The sequence below is a fragment of the Hyposmocoma kahamanoa genome, unplaced genomic scaffold, assembly GCF_003589595.1.
Source record: "Hyposmocoma kahamanoa isolate Upper Pololo Valley unplaced genomic scaffold, ASM358959v1 64, whole genome shotgun sequence".
NCBI classification, from domain to species: Eukaryota; Metazoa; Arthropoda; class Insecta; order Lepidoptera; family Cosmopterigidae; genus Hyposmocoma; species Hyposmocoma kahamanoa.
Genome location: NW_020653852.1, coordinates 14,969,819 through 14,985,496, shown reverse-complemented (window position 1 = coordinate 14,985,496; position 15,678 = coordinate 14,969,819). Strand labels below are relative to the sequence as shown.

The 15,678-nt window shown below is 32.5% G+C and overlaps 3 protein-coding genes across 4 annotated transcripts in view; 2 read left to right on the top strand and 1 right to left on the bottom strand.

Annotated features, from left to right (window-relative positions):
- LOC113230664 (DNA-directed RNA polymerases I, II, and III subunit RPABC1) overlaps nucleotides 1–3,340 on the bottom strand; it is a 14,862-nt gene extending 11,522 nt beyond the window's left edge. Inside the window, exons 1-5 of the mRNA XM_026464687.1 lie at nucleotides 3,279–3,340; nucleotides 2,962–3,050; nucleotides 2,391–2,569; nucleotides 1,819–1,981; nucleotides 912–990 (exon numbers count right to left, since the gene is read on the bottom strand). Of these exons, the coding sequence (XP_026320472.1) occupies nucleotides 912–990; nucleotides 1,819–1,981; nucleotides 2,391–2,569; nucleotides 2,962–3,050; nucleotides 3,279–3,335 (567 nt within the window). The 5' untranslated portion in view covers nucleotides 3,336–3,340. The remainder of the gene's footprint in view (nucleotides 1–911; nucleotides 991–1,818; nucleotides 1,982–2,390; nucleotides 2,570–2,961; nucleotides 3,051–3,278) is intronic.
- Nucleotides 3,341–3,680: 340 nt separating this feature from the next.
- LOC113230665 (leptin receptor overlapping transcript-like 1) lies at nucleotides 3,681–9,621 on the top strand. 2 transcript variants are annotated; one of them, XM_026464689.1, is made up of 5 exons: nucleotides 3,681–3,732; nucleotides 5,672–5,750; nucleotides 6,873–7,059; nucleotides 7,701–7,810; nucleotides 8,903–9,621. In XM_026464689.1, coding segments are annotated over exons 1-5 (393 nt in total). In that variant the 5' UTR covers nucleotides 3,681–3,716; the 3' UTR covers nucleotides 8,904–9,621. The 2 variants fall into 2 exon arrangements, with proteins under 2 accessions (XP_026320474.1, XP_026320473.1); XM_026464688.1 differs by lacking the exon at nucleotides 8,903–9,621 and having other exon boundaries at nucleotides 3,682–3,732; nucleotides 7,701–8,610.
- A 4,088-nt stretch (nucleotides 9,622–13,709) lies between these two features.
- LOC113230730 (actin-related protein 3) lies at nucleotides 13,710–15,362 on the top strand. The gene has a single exon (XM_026464803.1). The coding sequence runs from the start codon at nucleotides 13,778–13,780 to the stop codon at nucleotides 15,032–15,034; it is 1,257 nt and encodes a 418-aa protein (XP_026320588.1). The 5' UTR covers nucleotides 13,710–13,777; the 3' UTR covers nucleotides 15,035–15,362.
- The last annotated feature ends 316 nt before the right edge of the window (nucleotides 15,363–15,678 follow it).

Here is a 15,678-nt window from a genome sequence, read left to right as displayed (position 1 = left end):
GCGTAGCGAGGGTTTCAAGCCACGAGACGTAAAACAACTTTGCTGCCGAGCGAAACACACAACTTTTCACCTCACTATAGCGAAGAAAATGGTAGATGAAAGAAAAACAGTTGAACTATACAAATCAGTTTAGTTCTACGACGAATTAAAATAATTTAATAAACAAATTTAGTTATCGTTGTCAATTTAATGTCAAAATTAATAAGAATAAAATATACCAATGGATTTATATTACCTACATAAATAATCTACGACAAATCACGTAGTTAAACGTATTATGTTTTTTTAATCGACAGAAAAGTTAGGTGCAGCACAGTCCATCGTCAAGTTTGAATTTGAAAAACCTTTTCCACGCAAGCGGGGAATAAACGCTTTTGCGCGCAGATTTCTAATGAGAAAGAAAGCCTTTCCGAGCTAGTGAGGTGAAAAGAATATTTCTTTCACTCATATTCACTGTGCTGTCTTGGAAATAAATTCTTGTCTATAATTAAAACAGCAGTTATCTTCATTGAAAACTATATACTCATACAAATCATACAACTTGGATTTAAGCTTTATAAGGTGCCTGCGAGGTTTTGTTTCTTTGGAATCATTATACGAATCATGCTTATTGGAAGTTAAACAGTTGATTGTTGTCCATGAATCTACATATCTACATACAAATGTATTGCAAGATCTCTAGTTGACAAAAAGCATCTAGGTAGCTTGAGTCGTTTGAAAAAGTATACTGGACTATTAAAACCAAAAACGAATAAATGTTATATGAATAAAAATAAATGACGACATAAAACTATAGCACGGATCTGTTTATGGTTCAAGGACTGATCGCAGATGGTTACACAATAATAATAAAAAAAAAACTACAACGGTTTCTGTTACTTTACACATTATCACTCAATAATGGTACATACCTGTCCTCTTTTAAGTCCGAAGTACCTCGCCACTGGGTCGCCGGCTTGTATTCTCATCAACATGTTTTCTTTCAGTTTACTGTTCTAAGAGTCATGGAAGCATTAATGTAAATATTTACATGTATACATTTTAATATGTATTATACATGTTTATAATATAATAAATATGTATTACATATTTATATAAAATGAAAATAACATTTTATCCACAACTTTAATTAATTTATGTGCAAATGCATGTGACTGTAGATAGTAGCAATAGAGCTTCTTGTAAAAGAGTTTAGAACTACTGCTACCTTACCTATTTCTGCCGACAAGCTGTATGTAAGCATTGCGTTGGGTTAGGTGTGCTAGAGAAATTACATGCATATGGAACTTATCAACTTATGTCTCAGGGTGACAGGGCAGTACCCCTAAAGTTTTTGCAATTTAAAGCTCTAATTGGCACTGCAACTGCTACAGACAGGTGTGTCGCTTACCACCAAGTGCACGACTTCTTCGTCCCGTCGATTGTTATCATATAAAAAACTGACTCATGATGTTTGTAAAATTAATAATTAAAATTGAAATTTTTGTTAATAAAATGTTTTGCCTGAAAGTTTCATTAATAGATTCTTATTACTGGTTTCCCCTTACAGTCTATCCAGAGTACTAATACAGACAAATACTCCTAGGTTATACAAGTAGTAGAAATAATAGAAAAACAATGTGGATTACTGTACAGAAAAACACTACACAATTCTGCGAATGGCACTGGTCCATGTTTACCAGAATTTGGAATGGTGTCTAATATTAATACAACCAATCATTTCGCTTGTAAGGACCAAAGAGGTAATAATTTCTATAATGTTCTAATCTGGCAATGGCCATGTCTCTTATAATTAATCAATATTTGCAAAAAGGATACTATCTAGCAAGCAGTTCCTGCTTCTCATCAGGTGTGAGGACTATGTGTTCTGGCACCAATTCGTGTTCTGTTATATTGATAAGTAGTTCTGATTCTAGAAATTGCTCCAGGATGTACTTCGGGGCCATGTCTACTAAAGACTGTTTTGCTGATGGTGTCATACCTGGGAAAAAGAAGACAATATGTGAAATATGTACTAAGTAATGTGTTCTAGAATGAGAATATTATATATATAATTGCATCATCCAAACTATTATTATAAATGTGAAAGGAACTCCTGTTTGTTACACTTTCATATCTAGAGATAAATAGAACCTAGGAGAAGGACATAGGCTACTTTTATTCACAAAAATAAATCCTAAAAGGGGTGAAATAGGGACGAAAGTTTGTATGGGGAACCAATAAAACTATGAAAGCCTGTTACACCAAGTACCAAAACCATGAAAGTTAGTATAGGCCAGTGTAGGCTACTAGAAGTACATATTTTATGCGGACAAACTGACAGGCACCAGCTAGGAGTAAATAAATATAGAATTAAAAATTCAAGCATTCAAAATATACCAACTCTTTACCAGCTTGTACTACTACAATAGCTCTATGGATATTTTCCTCTTGCATTCGAGTACAGTAAGTCTTTATAGTTTTGATTCCAATCTTGGCTTCATCCGGGAAGAAAACGAACATTTGATCTGTAGGATCATCATTGTGAGCTACCAACACTATCAAATCACTTCTTGCTGGACGCTTTTCACTGGAAATGCATAATTAATTTTATTTCATTTCTTAAGTATGTGTATTATTATGTTTTTTTTATACAATAACTAATTAAATTTTGTAGCAACTAGCTTTATATTGCAAATTTACTTCATATCACAACAACTTTTATTGAAATTTTTGCCAAACACATTGATATTAAACTTTTTAAAAAACAATAAAAACTTTTTGGTTAGCTACTGTCAAGAAGAAATGTAAAAAAGTATAAATAGATAAAAATTTGATGTTTACAGAGATTTTGGCTTATATATTTATGTATTCCGAGCATAATGATAGTAGAAATGTTAAATGACCAATTTAGGAAAAATATCATGGAAAGAACAGTTTCAAAGACAGCTAAACTGCATATTGGTGAGCGTGACTATTTACCTTGGTTTATCGCCGAATTGTTCTTTGAACTGGTCTAATGTTTGATCCAATTCATCTTGAGTTACTAAGTATCCACGATCGTGACATAACTAAAATTATTACAATCAAATAATTATCGTAAATTTGTTGTTAAACCTGCTTGAATGTATTATGTTAGTATTGTTTTAGTTATTTCTAAGAAATTGTCCAAATTCATATAACCTGGGAACATTATTTGGATTATTTTTGTTAGGACATCACATTGATTCCTACCTTTTTGCAATATTAGCAGAATTTACTTCACAAAGAGTTTAAAAGATAACCTATTACAAATTTACCTGCATAACAGTTTTACGAATTCTCCATAGCTTATAAGTTTCTGCTTCGTCATCCATAATGCTTCAATATGTTCCAACTCTAAATGCAGAAAGAACTATTATAACATTTAATTTATAATCTAATGTTTCACTGTTTTTTCTTCAAACGAAATCAACTTGTGAAATCAACAAACTTAAATCATAGACAAAGATGTAGGTTATTTTTATATTGTCATTTATAGCTTTGAACGATGCAAATTGGCACGCAGTAAATATTTAATCTAATCTCTCGATCAAATGGGAACCTTCTGATAATATTTGGCAACACTTTTCTTGAAATGTCACTTGGAATCGTGTAATTTTGTGTGAGTGATTGGAGTTTTTATGAAACTCTATTCGTTTTCATTGTTATAGTAGATAAATGCAATATTATTTCTGATTAATATAATAACAGACACAATGGCCGGAATCAAAGGTATGTGTTCATCGTAAAACATGCTCGAAATTGGTTAAAATGTTTATTCGACATCAGACCTTTCTTTAGATGCCCTTAGAATGACTCATTTATTTACAAACAGTTTTGGTGTAATCTAATTAATGTCTTAAAATTTCTTTATTTTCATGTGGTTTACCTTCACTTATGATGGACAGGGTAAGTGACGTATTTTTCTACAGAATATCGTCATATAATTGCAATAGATCACTGTGGTTATCTTTTGGGCCAACACTTGCTATTTATTCACAATAATGTTATTTTTATAGTCACTTCTTTATGTAAAAAGAACAAAAGATACAAGTAGATAACACATAGATTTTTAAATAAAGAATTACAACGTGGAAATACTGAAATGCTTTGAGCTGTAATCTGAAGGTTTACTTGGAAAAAATGAGCATCAATTTATTTATTACCTAGTTCAGCTTTTAATGGTAATTTTTCAAGTAACAGAAAATATTGTTGGATAAGAAATATGATTGTTGTACATTTTCATGTATTCTGTTCTGTGGCGAGTCAGAAATCTGTAGTACCGTATCTCCGTTAGCGGTTAACACATGTCTCATTGTGTAACTAGCCCATTACGTAAGCAAATAATACCTAAGGTGTCACGCTAAAATACTAAAACTGATTTCATTATTATTATTTTGTTTCTTGTACTTGAGAGTATCAGTACTGTAGTCTAGGCTCTACTCTATGAGTAGAATCACTGGCTGAATGAATAGTTTGTAATTAGAAGTGTTATAAAAAAGGAAGTAAGAAAAGAATCATCGGAACATCTTGACATTATTGAATTGTAACCCAACGCAAAAACTATGTGAAAGAATACAATACAGTATATTTTGAAGATTATTCCACTTTAAATTCATAAAAGTACCTCTCGCTACGCTTCCTAAGCTACGCCCCAGTTACAGTACTGAGAAAAATCATTGAAAGACCACAGTTATGGAAAAGTATTGATGACCTATGTAATATGTATTATTCATGATTTTAGTGTTTCTTTCCAAATAATGAGCTTATTAATATTCTGAAACCTTGACCTACCTTTGCTTTGACAATAAAGTCATCTAGTTTTGTGTATTATTAAGTTTTGCATGAATTATTATATAATTTATTATAATATGACTCAATGAATTACATGTCTTGTAAGAAAATACTATAAGTTTAGTTAGATATTTGTATGGCGAGTGGCTACCAAGTGGAATTCCCTCCCTGCAAACTTGTTCCCTGAAGGCTATAACTTGGACCTTTTCAAGACAAGAGTGAATAGACATTATTTAGGTGTGCATGCTACATCCTCGACCTCATTGTCACTTTCCATCATGTGAGATGAAGGTCAAATGCACTCTTATTTTTTATAAAAAAATAACTTTCAATATGTCATTGTTATTACACCGAAATAGGATGTAGAGTAATGCACTCCCATACTCAATGAAACCAGTATGATCTGTCATGAATACCTTCTGAGTGATACATTACACTGAGCCTTTACTGTAACTGTACAACATGTCACTCATTTAATGGTAAAATTAAAACTGTACAAACCCTTTGCCAAGTAGATAGCACTGAATAATGGTATACATATATCAGGCAAGTTTAAATTTTGTTTCCAGTTTTACATTCTAATTATTTAGATATGTAATTTTCAGGTTTATTTTCTGTATATAATTCTGGTAGTCTGTTATTCTTTAAATATTCTAGAATATTGTCATGAAGTATTACTTAATATTCGAGTGTTGAATCCTAAAATATTATTAAATATTTCACAATAATATTCATGAATATTTAAATATTAGAAATTGCCACCAAAATTAGGTGGAGAAAACTAACCTGAAAATTACCCATATTATCCTGGTTGTAACTGCAGAATTGTCTGCCTATTGAAGTGTAAAATAAATTAAAATTGTAAATTTTTATTACAGTTTGATCTCACTGGCATTTGCTGGTTCTATTGGAATGACATTTGTCATATTAGCCTGTGCCTTACCGAAATTTGAACAGTAAGTACCCATCTGTCTCTTATACTTGGTTGAATGAACCATAAAACAAAAACATAACACATCGCGACTCACTCATATATCTGTGCATCTTTAACTGTCTTTTTTCAGATACATTTAAACATAAAATATGAAACTTTATTAGGTTTGGCCCAAATATTTGGCTGTAGTAAATATTCAAATATTATTATTATTCCAATTGTGTGGGAATTTAACTTTATAGAGTAGTCAAAACATAATAAAAGGCTTTTAAAAGCTTTTATATGTAAAAAATTATGAGACTAATTGAAAAAACCTAATAGAATTCCAGTATATCATAGAACAAAACAATTAACACTTTCTAGATATGCGTTGGTCTTAGCTTTTAGTCTTTGTGCTGGCCACATTCCCCTAAATAAGTTAGCTACCATCTAATAAAAAGAGCAGAGTCTCCGCTGTGTCATTTTTTTAACAAACTCGAAGATATGCTACATTTGATGGAATGTGACCATTATGTGGCTCTAAGAAGCCAATTTCAATTAGGGGATATATGGCAGGTTGGGGTGTTAAAAGTTGTGCTGGGTGCCCCATTTGCAAAGAGGGCTAAAACACTATTCATATATAAAGGTCTTGCCTCTCACTACGAGGCGACGCGATAGATAAGAATACTCCACGGGGCTGTACATCACAAAACCGACATTGACACCCAAGTGTTACACGCCTTATTAAAAACAAGATAAAAAGATAATAATAATAATTAAGTGGATTATTTACACAAAATAACAAATATAATTCAGAATTGCATAAATTTGTTAGTTGAAACTTGTTACTGTATAGTCCATAAAAATATGTGATTCAAAATTAATAGAATTTGTGATTGCAAATCATATTTGCTTTTTATCTACCTAACATACATTGTACTTTCATAATAGGTTTTAGTTGCTTTATGTGTTTGTAATTCCTATAGTTAATTGGAATAAAATGTTGGTATTATCTTTGTGACAGTATTTATTTTTCCATCATAATGTTACAAGTCGGTAATTAATCGTAATTTACCTTTAGCCATGGTAATGAAAATATAAAAATAAATATTTTTTAAGTTCTAAAGACTGCACACATTCGTAAAGCAAAAATTTGCATTTTCAGAAAATGGTGGCCGTTTTTCGTAGTCCTATTCTACGTGCTCTGCCCAATCCCGACAATGATAGCGCGCCGTCACACAGATACCAGCGGTGGAACCAACTCGCCTTGCATGGAAATGGCTATATTCATCACTATGGGCTTTATTGTCAGCTCTTTTGCGCTGCCTATTGTACTCAGCCGTGCAGATGTGGTAAATTAACATCTTTATATTATCTATCTACATCTGTCGCTGTACGGTTACCATGCTGGTCGCCACACAGAGGTCCAGGGTTCGATTCCCGGGCCGGGACAAATGTTAGTATGGCCTACATTTATTTCTCTCGTGAGTTTGGGTGTAATTTGTGATTGTCTATGTGTCCATGGCACCCGCGACATAGGGTTTTCCTATTATAGTGAGGGGCTATGAGTGTATGCGTTATTATTATTGTCATCTATAACTTTTAATGCCTGGAAATTATTATGTCATTTAACTCATATGTAGTGTTCATACCCAGCAGATTGAAGCCTAGATTCTAAAAATGTTTCGTATGTTTCCGTAGCAAGCGTAAATCCACCATACATATAGATAGCATTTTAATTTTAATTAGTCTGTAGTTACTCTGATAGCTGAACTATAATTGTGGTGATAAAGTGCCACAACCATAATGTTTCAGTTTACTATTTGGTTCGGTTTGGCTATGTACTCAATGGATTCGCTCAACATCATTGCTCGAAATTAGTTCATGTGACGTAGCTTTTAAGAACTGAGAATATATATTATAACATTTTTTTTTTCGTTTTAGTGTGCTGTGTACATTTTTACTTCAATGGAAGCAATATTTTTTATTTCAGATTTTAACAGGCGCCTGCTATCTCACATTGGCAGGCAACGTTATAGTGTACCTTACCATCCTCGGTTTCTTCACAATCTTTGATATGGACGACAACGATTACGCGATGTGGTGAGAGATCTAAACCTTACAGATACCATAGGGGTTGATTAATGTAGCGAGGAACATCTTATATCTTACATTAGCACATAAATTCACATAACACAATATAAACATGTTCACACAATTTTCTTCAATGTAAAATGGACGCTTGGCCAAGATCTCGAGACGATGGTACGCTTTTGTCTTAAAAATGTGTATAAGATAATATTAAAGAATTTACAATTACCGAGTTTTCAAGTTGTATTCAAGTTTTAAAGATATCAATCCAATGACAGTGTGGAAAAATCAATTATGTGCATAACTACACAACTGGGGCCTTACCATGAACTCTCATTACAGTTCAATATAGGTTCGTAATGACAAGAAGCAGGATAGTGATATACACTTCATGTAGCGCTATCTCACAATGATCCATTTTAGGTCCTAAACTGAATTGGAATAAGAGTTCATGGCAAGACCCCAACTTCTTATATCTTGAAAGTATTCTGCCACTAACATTATTTTAATGTCTTGTAACATCTTACAGTAAAAGCATCCTTTTGCCACTTGAAAAATGTTTAATAACTTCTACTTAATGTTAAAAGAGACCAGTACTATAACTATTTTGTTGAAATAATATTACCATAACAATTTAGTCAGTTAATCAGCTACAATATCAATCGATATTTTTGCTTACTAAATTACTTCTAAGTTTGATAAATTTATTACAACATAATTATAACATTTTTATTTAAAAAAACCGACCTCAAAATTTTGTGGAATTACATCTATTTGCCAATAACGTGAAATCCAATAAACCGAATTCATCCCCTAATTTGCCACCCTTAGAGGTGAAATATTTTCATCAAAATTAAATTAAACCACTATTGAGGTGCCACCTTTCCAACAAAAAAGAATCCTCGATCGGTTCACAAATGTCGGAGTAGGCGTGAAATACAAAATCGAATTGCAAATCCTTTTTTGACGTCGGTTAAGAAGGACGACGGAGTTGCATGGTCATATAAGCAGTTGCATGCGGTGACAGTACAGATACTACGTGTTGGATTTTTGTGTTTGCTGTTAATGTGTGCAATGAAGTGTATTTGTCTTGTCTTATCTTAGAAGGCGCTACACTGACAGGAGAGAGCTCGTATATAAGAGAAGAAAAACACCGTCAAATACACAAACAAACCACTCAATTTTAAAATATCTCAAACTGAATATACAGGGTTATTTGTAAAATGCTATCCTCACAGCACTATATTACTAACATCATAAACAACAACATTGTTCCATGATTCTAGAAAACGTAATAGATTGGACAAAAATAAACTTGTAAGAATTACGTTTATCACTATTTTAGATCTTGTATTTTTAGCAATGCCTCCCACATGGTGTCGTTCATAAATATAATTTTGGTACTGGATGCTTTCTTTAGCTACCGTACTGATGACGAGTATTTAATGCCTAATTATGTACAGTTACATACACTGCTTTATCTACTCGTATGTACACATAATTCTCAAATATAGAGTGTATGATCTATGCACATAATAAAGCTATCTATGGTGTGTTTAGGAACCGCATGTTACGACTGCCGAAATGGCGGCAAATAAAAACTTTTCTCACGCATGTCACACAATCATAGTGTTTGTTTAATTCATAGACAAACTAGAGTCGGTCCCAACTATCATATCGTTTGATAACAAGTACATAACGTGCGAAATTTGTCAAAATTTTTTGATAATGACATTTTATTACGAATAAAATTTCATCTCGACTGATATTAGAATTGAGGTCGAATCACATTCTTTTGTTTTTCAGAGATGTTCGAAATTGGAATGTAATAATGAAATCGAATTGGATGTTAATAATAAGCAATAATAATATTTTCACAAATAAGAAATGTTTTCTAACAAAACAGTTTATCTCAATGCTGGTCGTAATTTGCGGTTTTTGAACACAACATCATAGAGGGTTCATGATATGTCGTAGATAAATATTTTTATTTTTTGTAAAATCTGATAAATTAATTAAAGTCGTTAAACAAAAGTTGTTGTATATGATGTTAGTAATACAGTCCTGGGAAGTTGTTGGTATTTTACATGGTAACAATACGTGCTATAGTAAGATATTGTAAGTTGTCCCTTGTTAACCTTGTTGCTAGCCCTAGCTGTATTGTTAAGGTATGTTGTGGCTTGTCTTTAATAATAAGTCTGAAGTATTGATACTGAATATCTGTCTTGTTTTTTGTATCAACATGTCGCTGGTAATAGTTTTTTAATTGACGTAAAATAAATAAGACTAAGCAATAATTATATTTAACATTCACTTAAGCAATTGGCAAGCATTAAAATAATATCACTAAACCTGAATGCATACATTTTAATATCTCCTGGCGAATAAAAATGGAAATAAATTATTTTTGCTACTCCGCATGGAGGTTCCTTCGTATTGTATATTCTTTACATGCAGGCAATTTTCTCACCCTCCCTCCGCATAATAACACAAGCGCAACTACAACAACCCCTGCGAAAAAATACCCGACACTTGTTTCTCCTCTCCGCGAGGTATTCTCAAGGGTTGTTGATTGCTTAACGCTCGACCGGAGAACGAGCTCGCTCAGAACGGTTTGTCATATAAAGTTTGTACAGAGATAAATTACCATAAATTGCACATAAAACTTAAGTAATAATTGTACAAATTAATTGTAGAACCAGAGTTTATCAGAATAATGCCTATATCTTGGAAATTAGTGTCTGGCCACGTAATTCGAGCTATTTGAGTAAAAATTACGAAACGTAAAGGAATCTGTGACTGTAGTTGCTATCTATTAATTTTATACGGAGAGACTATTTATTAATTTTAACCTCCATAAATAAATTTCTTTCATTTTTATTAGCATAGACTTCCGCAAAGTAGCGCCTGAATCTATTGATCTGACCTGCCTGCTATACCATCTCAAAACATGAATAGGTACTGTACATTTTATGTCAATTAAATAACACGGTAATTAAGTAATCTTTCTATATGCAATAGATGTATGTATTGTTGAAATTCTCAATGTATATTTAATATAATTATCTTCCTTTATTGAACCAAACCTTTCTGCAATACTGAAATATTTGTTACTCGGATTTTACTCTATACTGTAATTGTTATGAAATAATCGTATCTAAATTAAGTAAATTTTAGTGTAAGAAATTTATAATTATTTTTTTAACATCAAGAATGTGCATCATGGAAAATTTTGGTTGGCTTTAGGTTAAAGATTTTGTTACATTCGCAAAAACTTATGTAATTTTTAACGTAAACATAACGAAATAAATGGACAAATTAAAGATGCATTGTACAGTTAGTTCCACTTATTAATGGCTAACTAAAGTAAATATTATATTTACTTGTATACCTATTTTAAAGCTGCTATAAGTTATTTATGTTTTTAGTCAGCTGAATTTAATGTATTTAATAATATAATTTGATTAAAAGTTGTAGCTGGAATGGGACAACAGTTTTTATAATATAAAGTCGAATTAGTTACTCTTGTTTGCTGTAAAAATGTTATTACGTAATCATCATTTCTTATAAAAGTGATTCAACACATTTTCAGTTCATGACTAAGGTCTTATTTTTCCAAATCTAGATGACCTAAAATGAAGTTAATTTTTATTTTTACCGTGTTTCTTAAATAGGTCACCCACCACCCACAAACACCCACTTAAAGAATGTAGGTATACTTAATTCTGTATGTTGAGAAATAGATAATAACTGTGAATACTGACATAGCCTCGAAAGATATTTTTAGTTTGGTTCTTAGAATGTGTTGAACAAATTTGAAAAAAATTACCATATACATTTACATAAAAAAAGACAACCAAAAGTAATAAAACAGGGTTTATTTCAGTTGGTACAATAAATATTCTTTTAAAAGAAATTTCATACATTAAAAATTAAGAAGCGTAACATACAAAATACAATCGCTTTTAGTGTGCATGTTACAGTTACATTCCTGTAATGTAAATTGTGTAAATATAGCATTAGAAGGTCACAATAAAACATTAATACCTGCTTTATATTTTTGTGGTTTTATTTTCTACCATTAAGTCACAATATTTAAATTGAAAACAAATGAAATTGAAATACGTTAAATAACAACGGTTCAAAGGTTACAAGTGTCAAGCCTGACGTATATCGACAGTTTTTTAAAAAAATGAGATATTCATGGTAATCGCTTCATTTTTTAACCGGCAATCTATCATACTTCACTAGTGTCCATAAGTGTTGCCCTAAGAGGAAAAGTAAAATATATTAACCCACTAAAATTAAAACAAAGAAGCAAATAGATCGTATGCAGCTTGTGGTATTATCTAATATACCATACTAGTAACACAAGAACGACAAAAAAATTCTGCAACGTCTCGCAAGCCACTTGTCTGTCATGACTGTATGACAGTTTGCTTGCTGGCGCATCTTTCTAATTTGTGGTGCTAAAGAAAAGTTGGCATTGCATTGGCAACGTTTGCGATGTTTCGGTACGTCGTGCGAGTTGTACAGGGAAATAGTGCTTTGGTGTTGTTAAGTGTTATGTTTTTAAATACATACAATGTTTGCTTGTTGTGGCATCGTAATGTCATCATTCCGCACATTTTAATAAAGCTGAATCAATTCCAGAATGTCGGAGATAGATGAACCAGAGATAAATCGGAACACAATGTAGATTGTACACAATGTACAATCTACTATTTATTGTCATAGAATATTATAGGAATAGAATATTATAGTAATATTAAACTTAACAAAAATTATATTGTTTCATTATTATTTTATTTTTTCCATGAATCTAAAAATGTAATAAGTCGTATTCCACATGTCAGCATAAATGTAGGTACTTTTATAATTTGAAGTAATATATAATAGTTTATTAAAACTAAAACAAATGTTCATTAGTTTAAGATGTTAAAGTAATGTAAATTGTTAATAAAATAAGAGAAGTTTTTACCAAAAGTTAAAATTAGACGTAAAAAAAAATAACAATATTTTATCGTTTATTGTAAAATTCCGTCAATGTGGCTTAAGAGGTTTTGCCTGTTAACCGTCGATATGTTTTCACTCTCTGTGATAAATAACATTACCAAACTCTGTTAAAGTGGCATTGTAATACCTCGTGTCTATACCTTTTTGTTTAACTACGTACAATAGCTTGCAAAGATAATCCAGAAACCATTGTTAGCATATTCTAAGCGCCTGCAAAAGTATTATTAGCAATTACACGGAAGAAGATAACTGTCTTTTTATAAGATAACTTTTGCAAAGGCGTTTTTTTTTAAATAACTGTTTATAACCTTCCTAAAATAGTGAAAAAAAGCATGTTTAGGTAGTAAACAGTTATATAAAAAAAAGTAAATTATTTACTGCTAGAACCACAAAAAAAGTAAAGTTCTCATCCAACCTGACGTGAGTATGGCTGGCCACCTTATTTTTTTAATATTTCCGTTAACGCTAAGGTAGAAACTGTGTCAATAAAGGTAGTAAATAATGAGCACAGTTTGATTTGTACATCTCGTTTGGTCCAGCCGTCCTGTCGGACACAATATCTCTACAATATTTTATTTAAATTTAGTCATGAAACGATCGCGAATTTTGAGCATCCCGTTTCACTCATAGCCGAAAAATTGTAACTAAAACGTGTGAAATAATTTAAATAATGTGTTTTTTATAATAGGTATTTATGATACCTAGCTATATGAAACATGCACAGAAAATTGAATTTGCTGTTATGAGACAATCATATTCGTTTAGTAATGTAGGGTTGATTTCTCCGAAATTAATTCAGACGAATGGAACGTACAATTAATCATCTTCCGTTTCTTGACGTTTTCTCAAGTGTCAAAGTCGAGAAATTCGTGATAAATACTGAAAAAGTGAAATCACCACACCCTGTACTAAATAAAATTGGATTCTTATTGAGTAAATAGCGCTTGTCCAAAGAAAGGAATTATGGGCGATCACTTGCCGGCATGTGTTATCGACGTAGGTACGGGGTATACGAAGCTCGGCTTTGCCGGTAATAAGGAACCTCAGTTTATCATCCCATCTGCTATAGCGATAAAGGAAACAGCTAAAGTTGGCGACCAGTCCACGCGGCGTATGACTAAAGCCGTCGAGGACTTGGACTTTTTCATCGGGGACGAGGCGTTTGAAGCTACGGGATACTCTGTCAAGTATCCTGTACGTCATGGCCTAGTTGAAGATTGGGACTTGATGGAGCGGTATATTGAGCAATGTATCTTTAAGTACTTACGTGCTGAGCCAGAAGATCACCATTTCTTGCTGACGGAACCTCCATTGAACACGCCCGAAAATAGGGAGTATTTAGCAGAGATAATGTTTGAGTCATTCAATGTGCCTGGCTTGTACATCGCCGTCCAAGCGGTCCTCGCGCTCGCCGCGTCGTGGAAATCGCGTGTTTCGGCCGAACGCACTTTTACTGGCATTGTAGTAGACAGTGGAGATGGTGTTACTCATATTGTCCCTGTAGCTGAAGGCTATGTCATTGGCTCCTGTATCAAACACATTCCAATTGCAGGAAGGAACATCACTTCGTTCATTCAATCCTTGCTCCGTGAGCGTGAGGTTGGTATTCCACCAGAACAGAGTTTAGAGACTGCTAAAGCAATTAAAGAGAGATACAGCTATATCTGTCCAGATATTGCCAAAGAATTTGCCAAGTATGACTCTGACCCTGGCAAATGGATGAAGAAATACACAGGCATTAATGCAATAACTAAAAATCCATTTACAGTAGATGTGGGCTATGAAAGGTTTTTGGGTCCAGAGATTTTCTTCCATCCTGAGTTTTCTAATGCTGATTTCACCGTTCCGTTGAATGAGATGGTAGATGATGTGATACAATCATGTCCCATCGATGTGAGGAGAGGATTATATGGTAACATTGTGTTATCTGGTGGATCAACGATGTTCCGTGATTTTGGTAGGAGGTTGCAGCGAGATATCAAGCGCACTGTTGATGCAAGACTAAAGCTCTCTACAGAGTTGTCTGAAGGACGGATTACACCTAAACCAATTGATGTTCAGGTGATCTCCCACAACATGCAGAGGTATGCTGTATGGTTTGGAGGGAGTATGCTAGGCTCTACCCCAGAGTTCTACCAAGTGTGCCACACTAAGCAAGCGTACATGGAGTACGGACCAAGTATTTGCAGACACAACCCTGTCTTCGGTACCATGACATAACTGCCAGTATTTACTTTTTTTTTACCTTGTTTTACTTGTGAACAAAAATGAAAGTATAATCATGAATTTATAATTAATTAAATGTTAAGGATATTTCCATTATGGAGTATTTTTAGTTAAGGTTCATTTTCAAATTATTCAACAAGACTTCATTGTATTTTTTCATTGTTTTTTTATTGGTGAATTAGTGGAGCACAGTAAAGTATGACTAGATGTTATTAACTTAACATTAATAAAGGCAGATATCCTTATAAAGAACAGATTAAGAACATGATTGTACTGATGAGTACTGCATATAGATATGTATAATCTATAATCAAAGTAAATTCATAAAACAAAATCTTTATTGTGCTCCATTAGATATACAGTTAAGTTATAGTTTATTGTAAATTTAAAATTATAAGCTGGAGTTATTGTAAATTGTATGCATTTAAATTATTGCATTCCAGCTTTTTACCAAATACAGATTATAAAAAAATATTTATATTTTGTTGACAAACCCACTACTTTCTTTTCTGTTTAAGTTTTGCACATAATATCATGGTTTGTATGTCAATCTTGCAAAACAATTGACAATATCAATGAAAGCGTACTGTATACAAGAGGGTACATAATGTTGTAATACAATGATATTGCTTCAATAA

Bases quoted from the DNA above. Each gene is read 5' to 3' on its own strand.
- LOC113230665 (XM_026464688.1), top strand. The intron at 5,751-6,872 runs GTAAGTACCCAT...TTGCATTTTCAG, and splicing joins GCCTTACCGAAATTTGAACA to AAAATGGTGGCCGTTTTTCG. The intron at 7,060-7,700 runs GTAAATTAACAT...TTTTTATTTCAG, and splicing joins TACTCAGCCGTGCAGATGTG to ATTTTAACAGGCGCCTGCTA.
- LOC113230730 (XM_026464803.1), top strand. From the start codon at position 13,778: ATGGGCGATCACTTGCCGGCATGTGTTATCGACGTAGGTACGGGGTAT.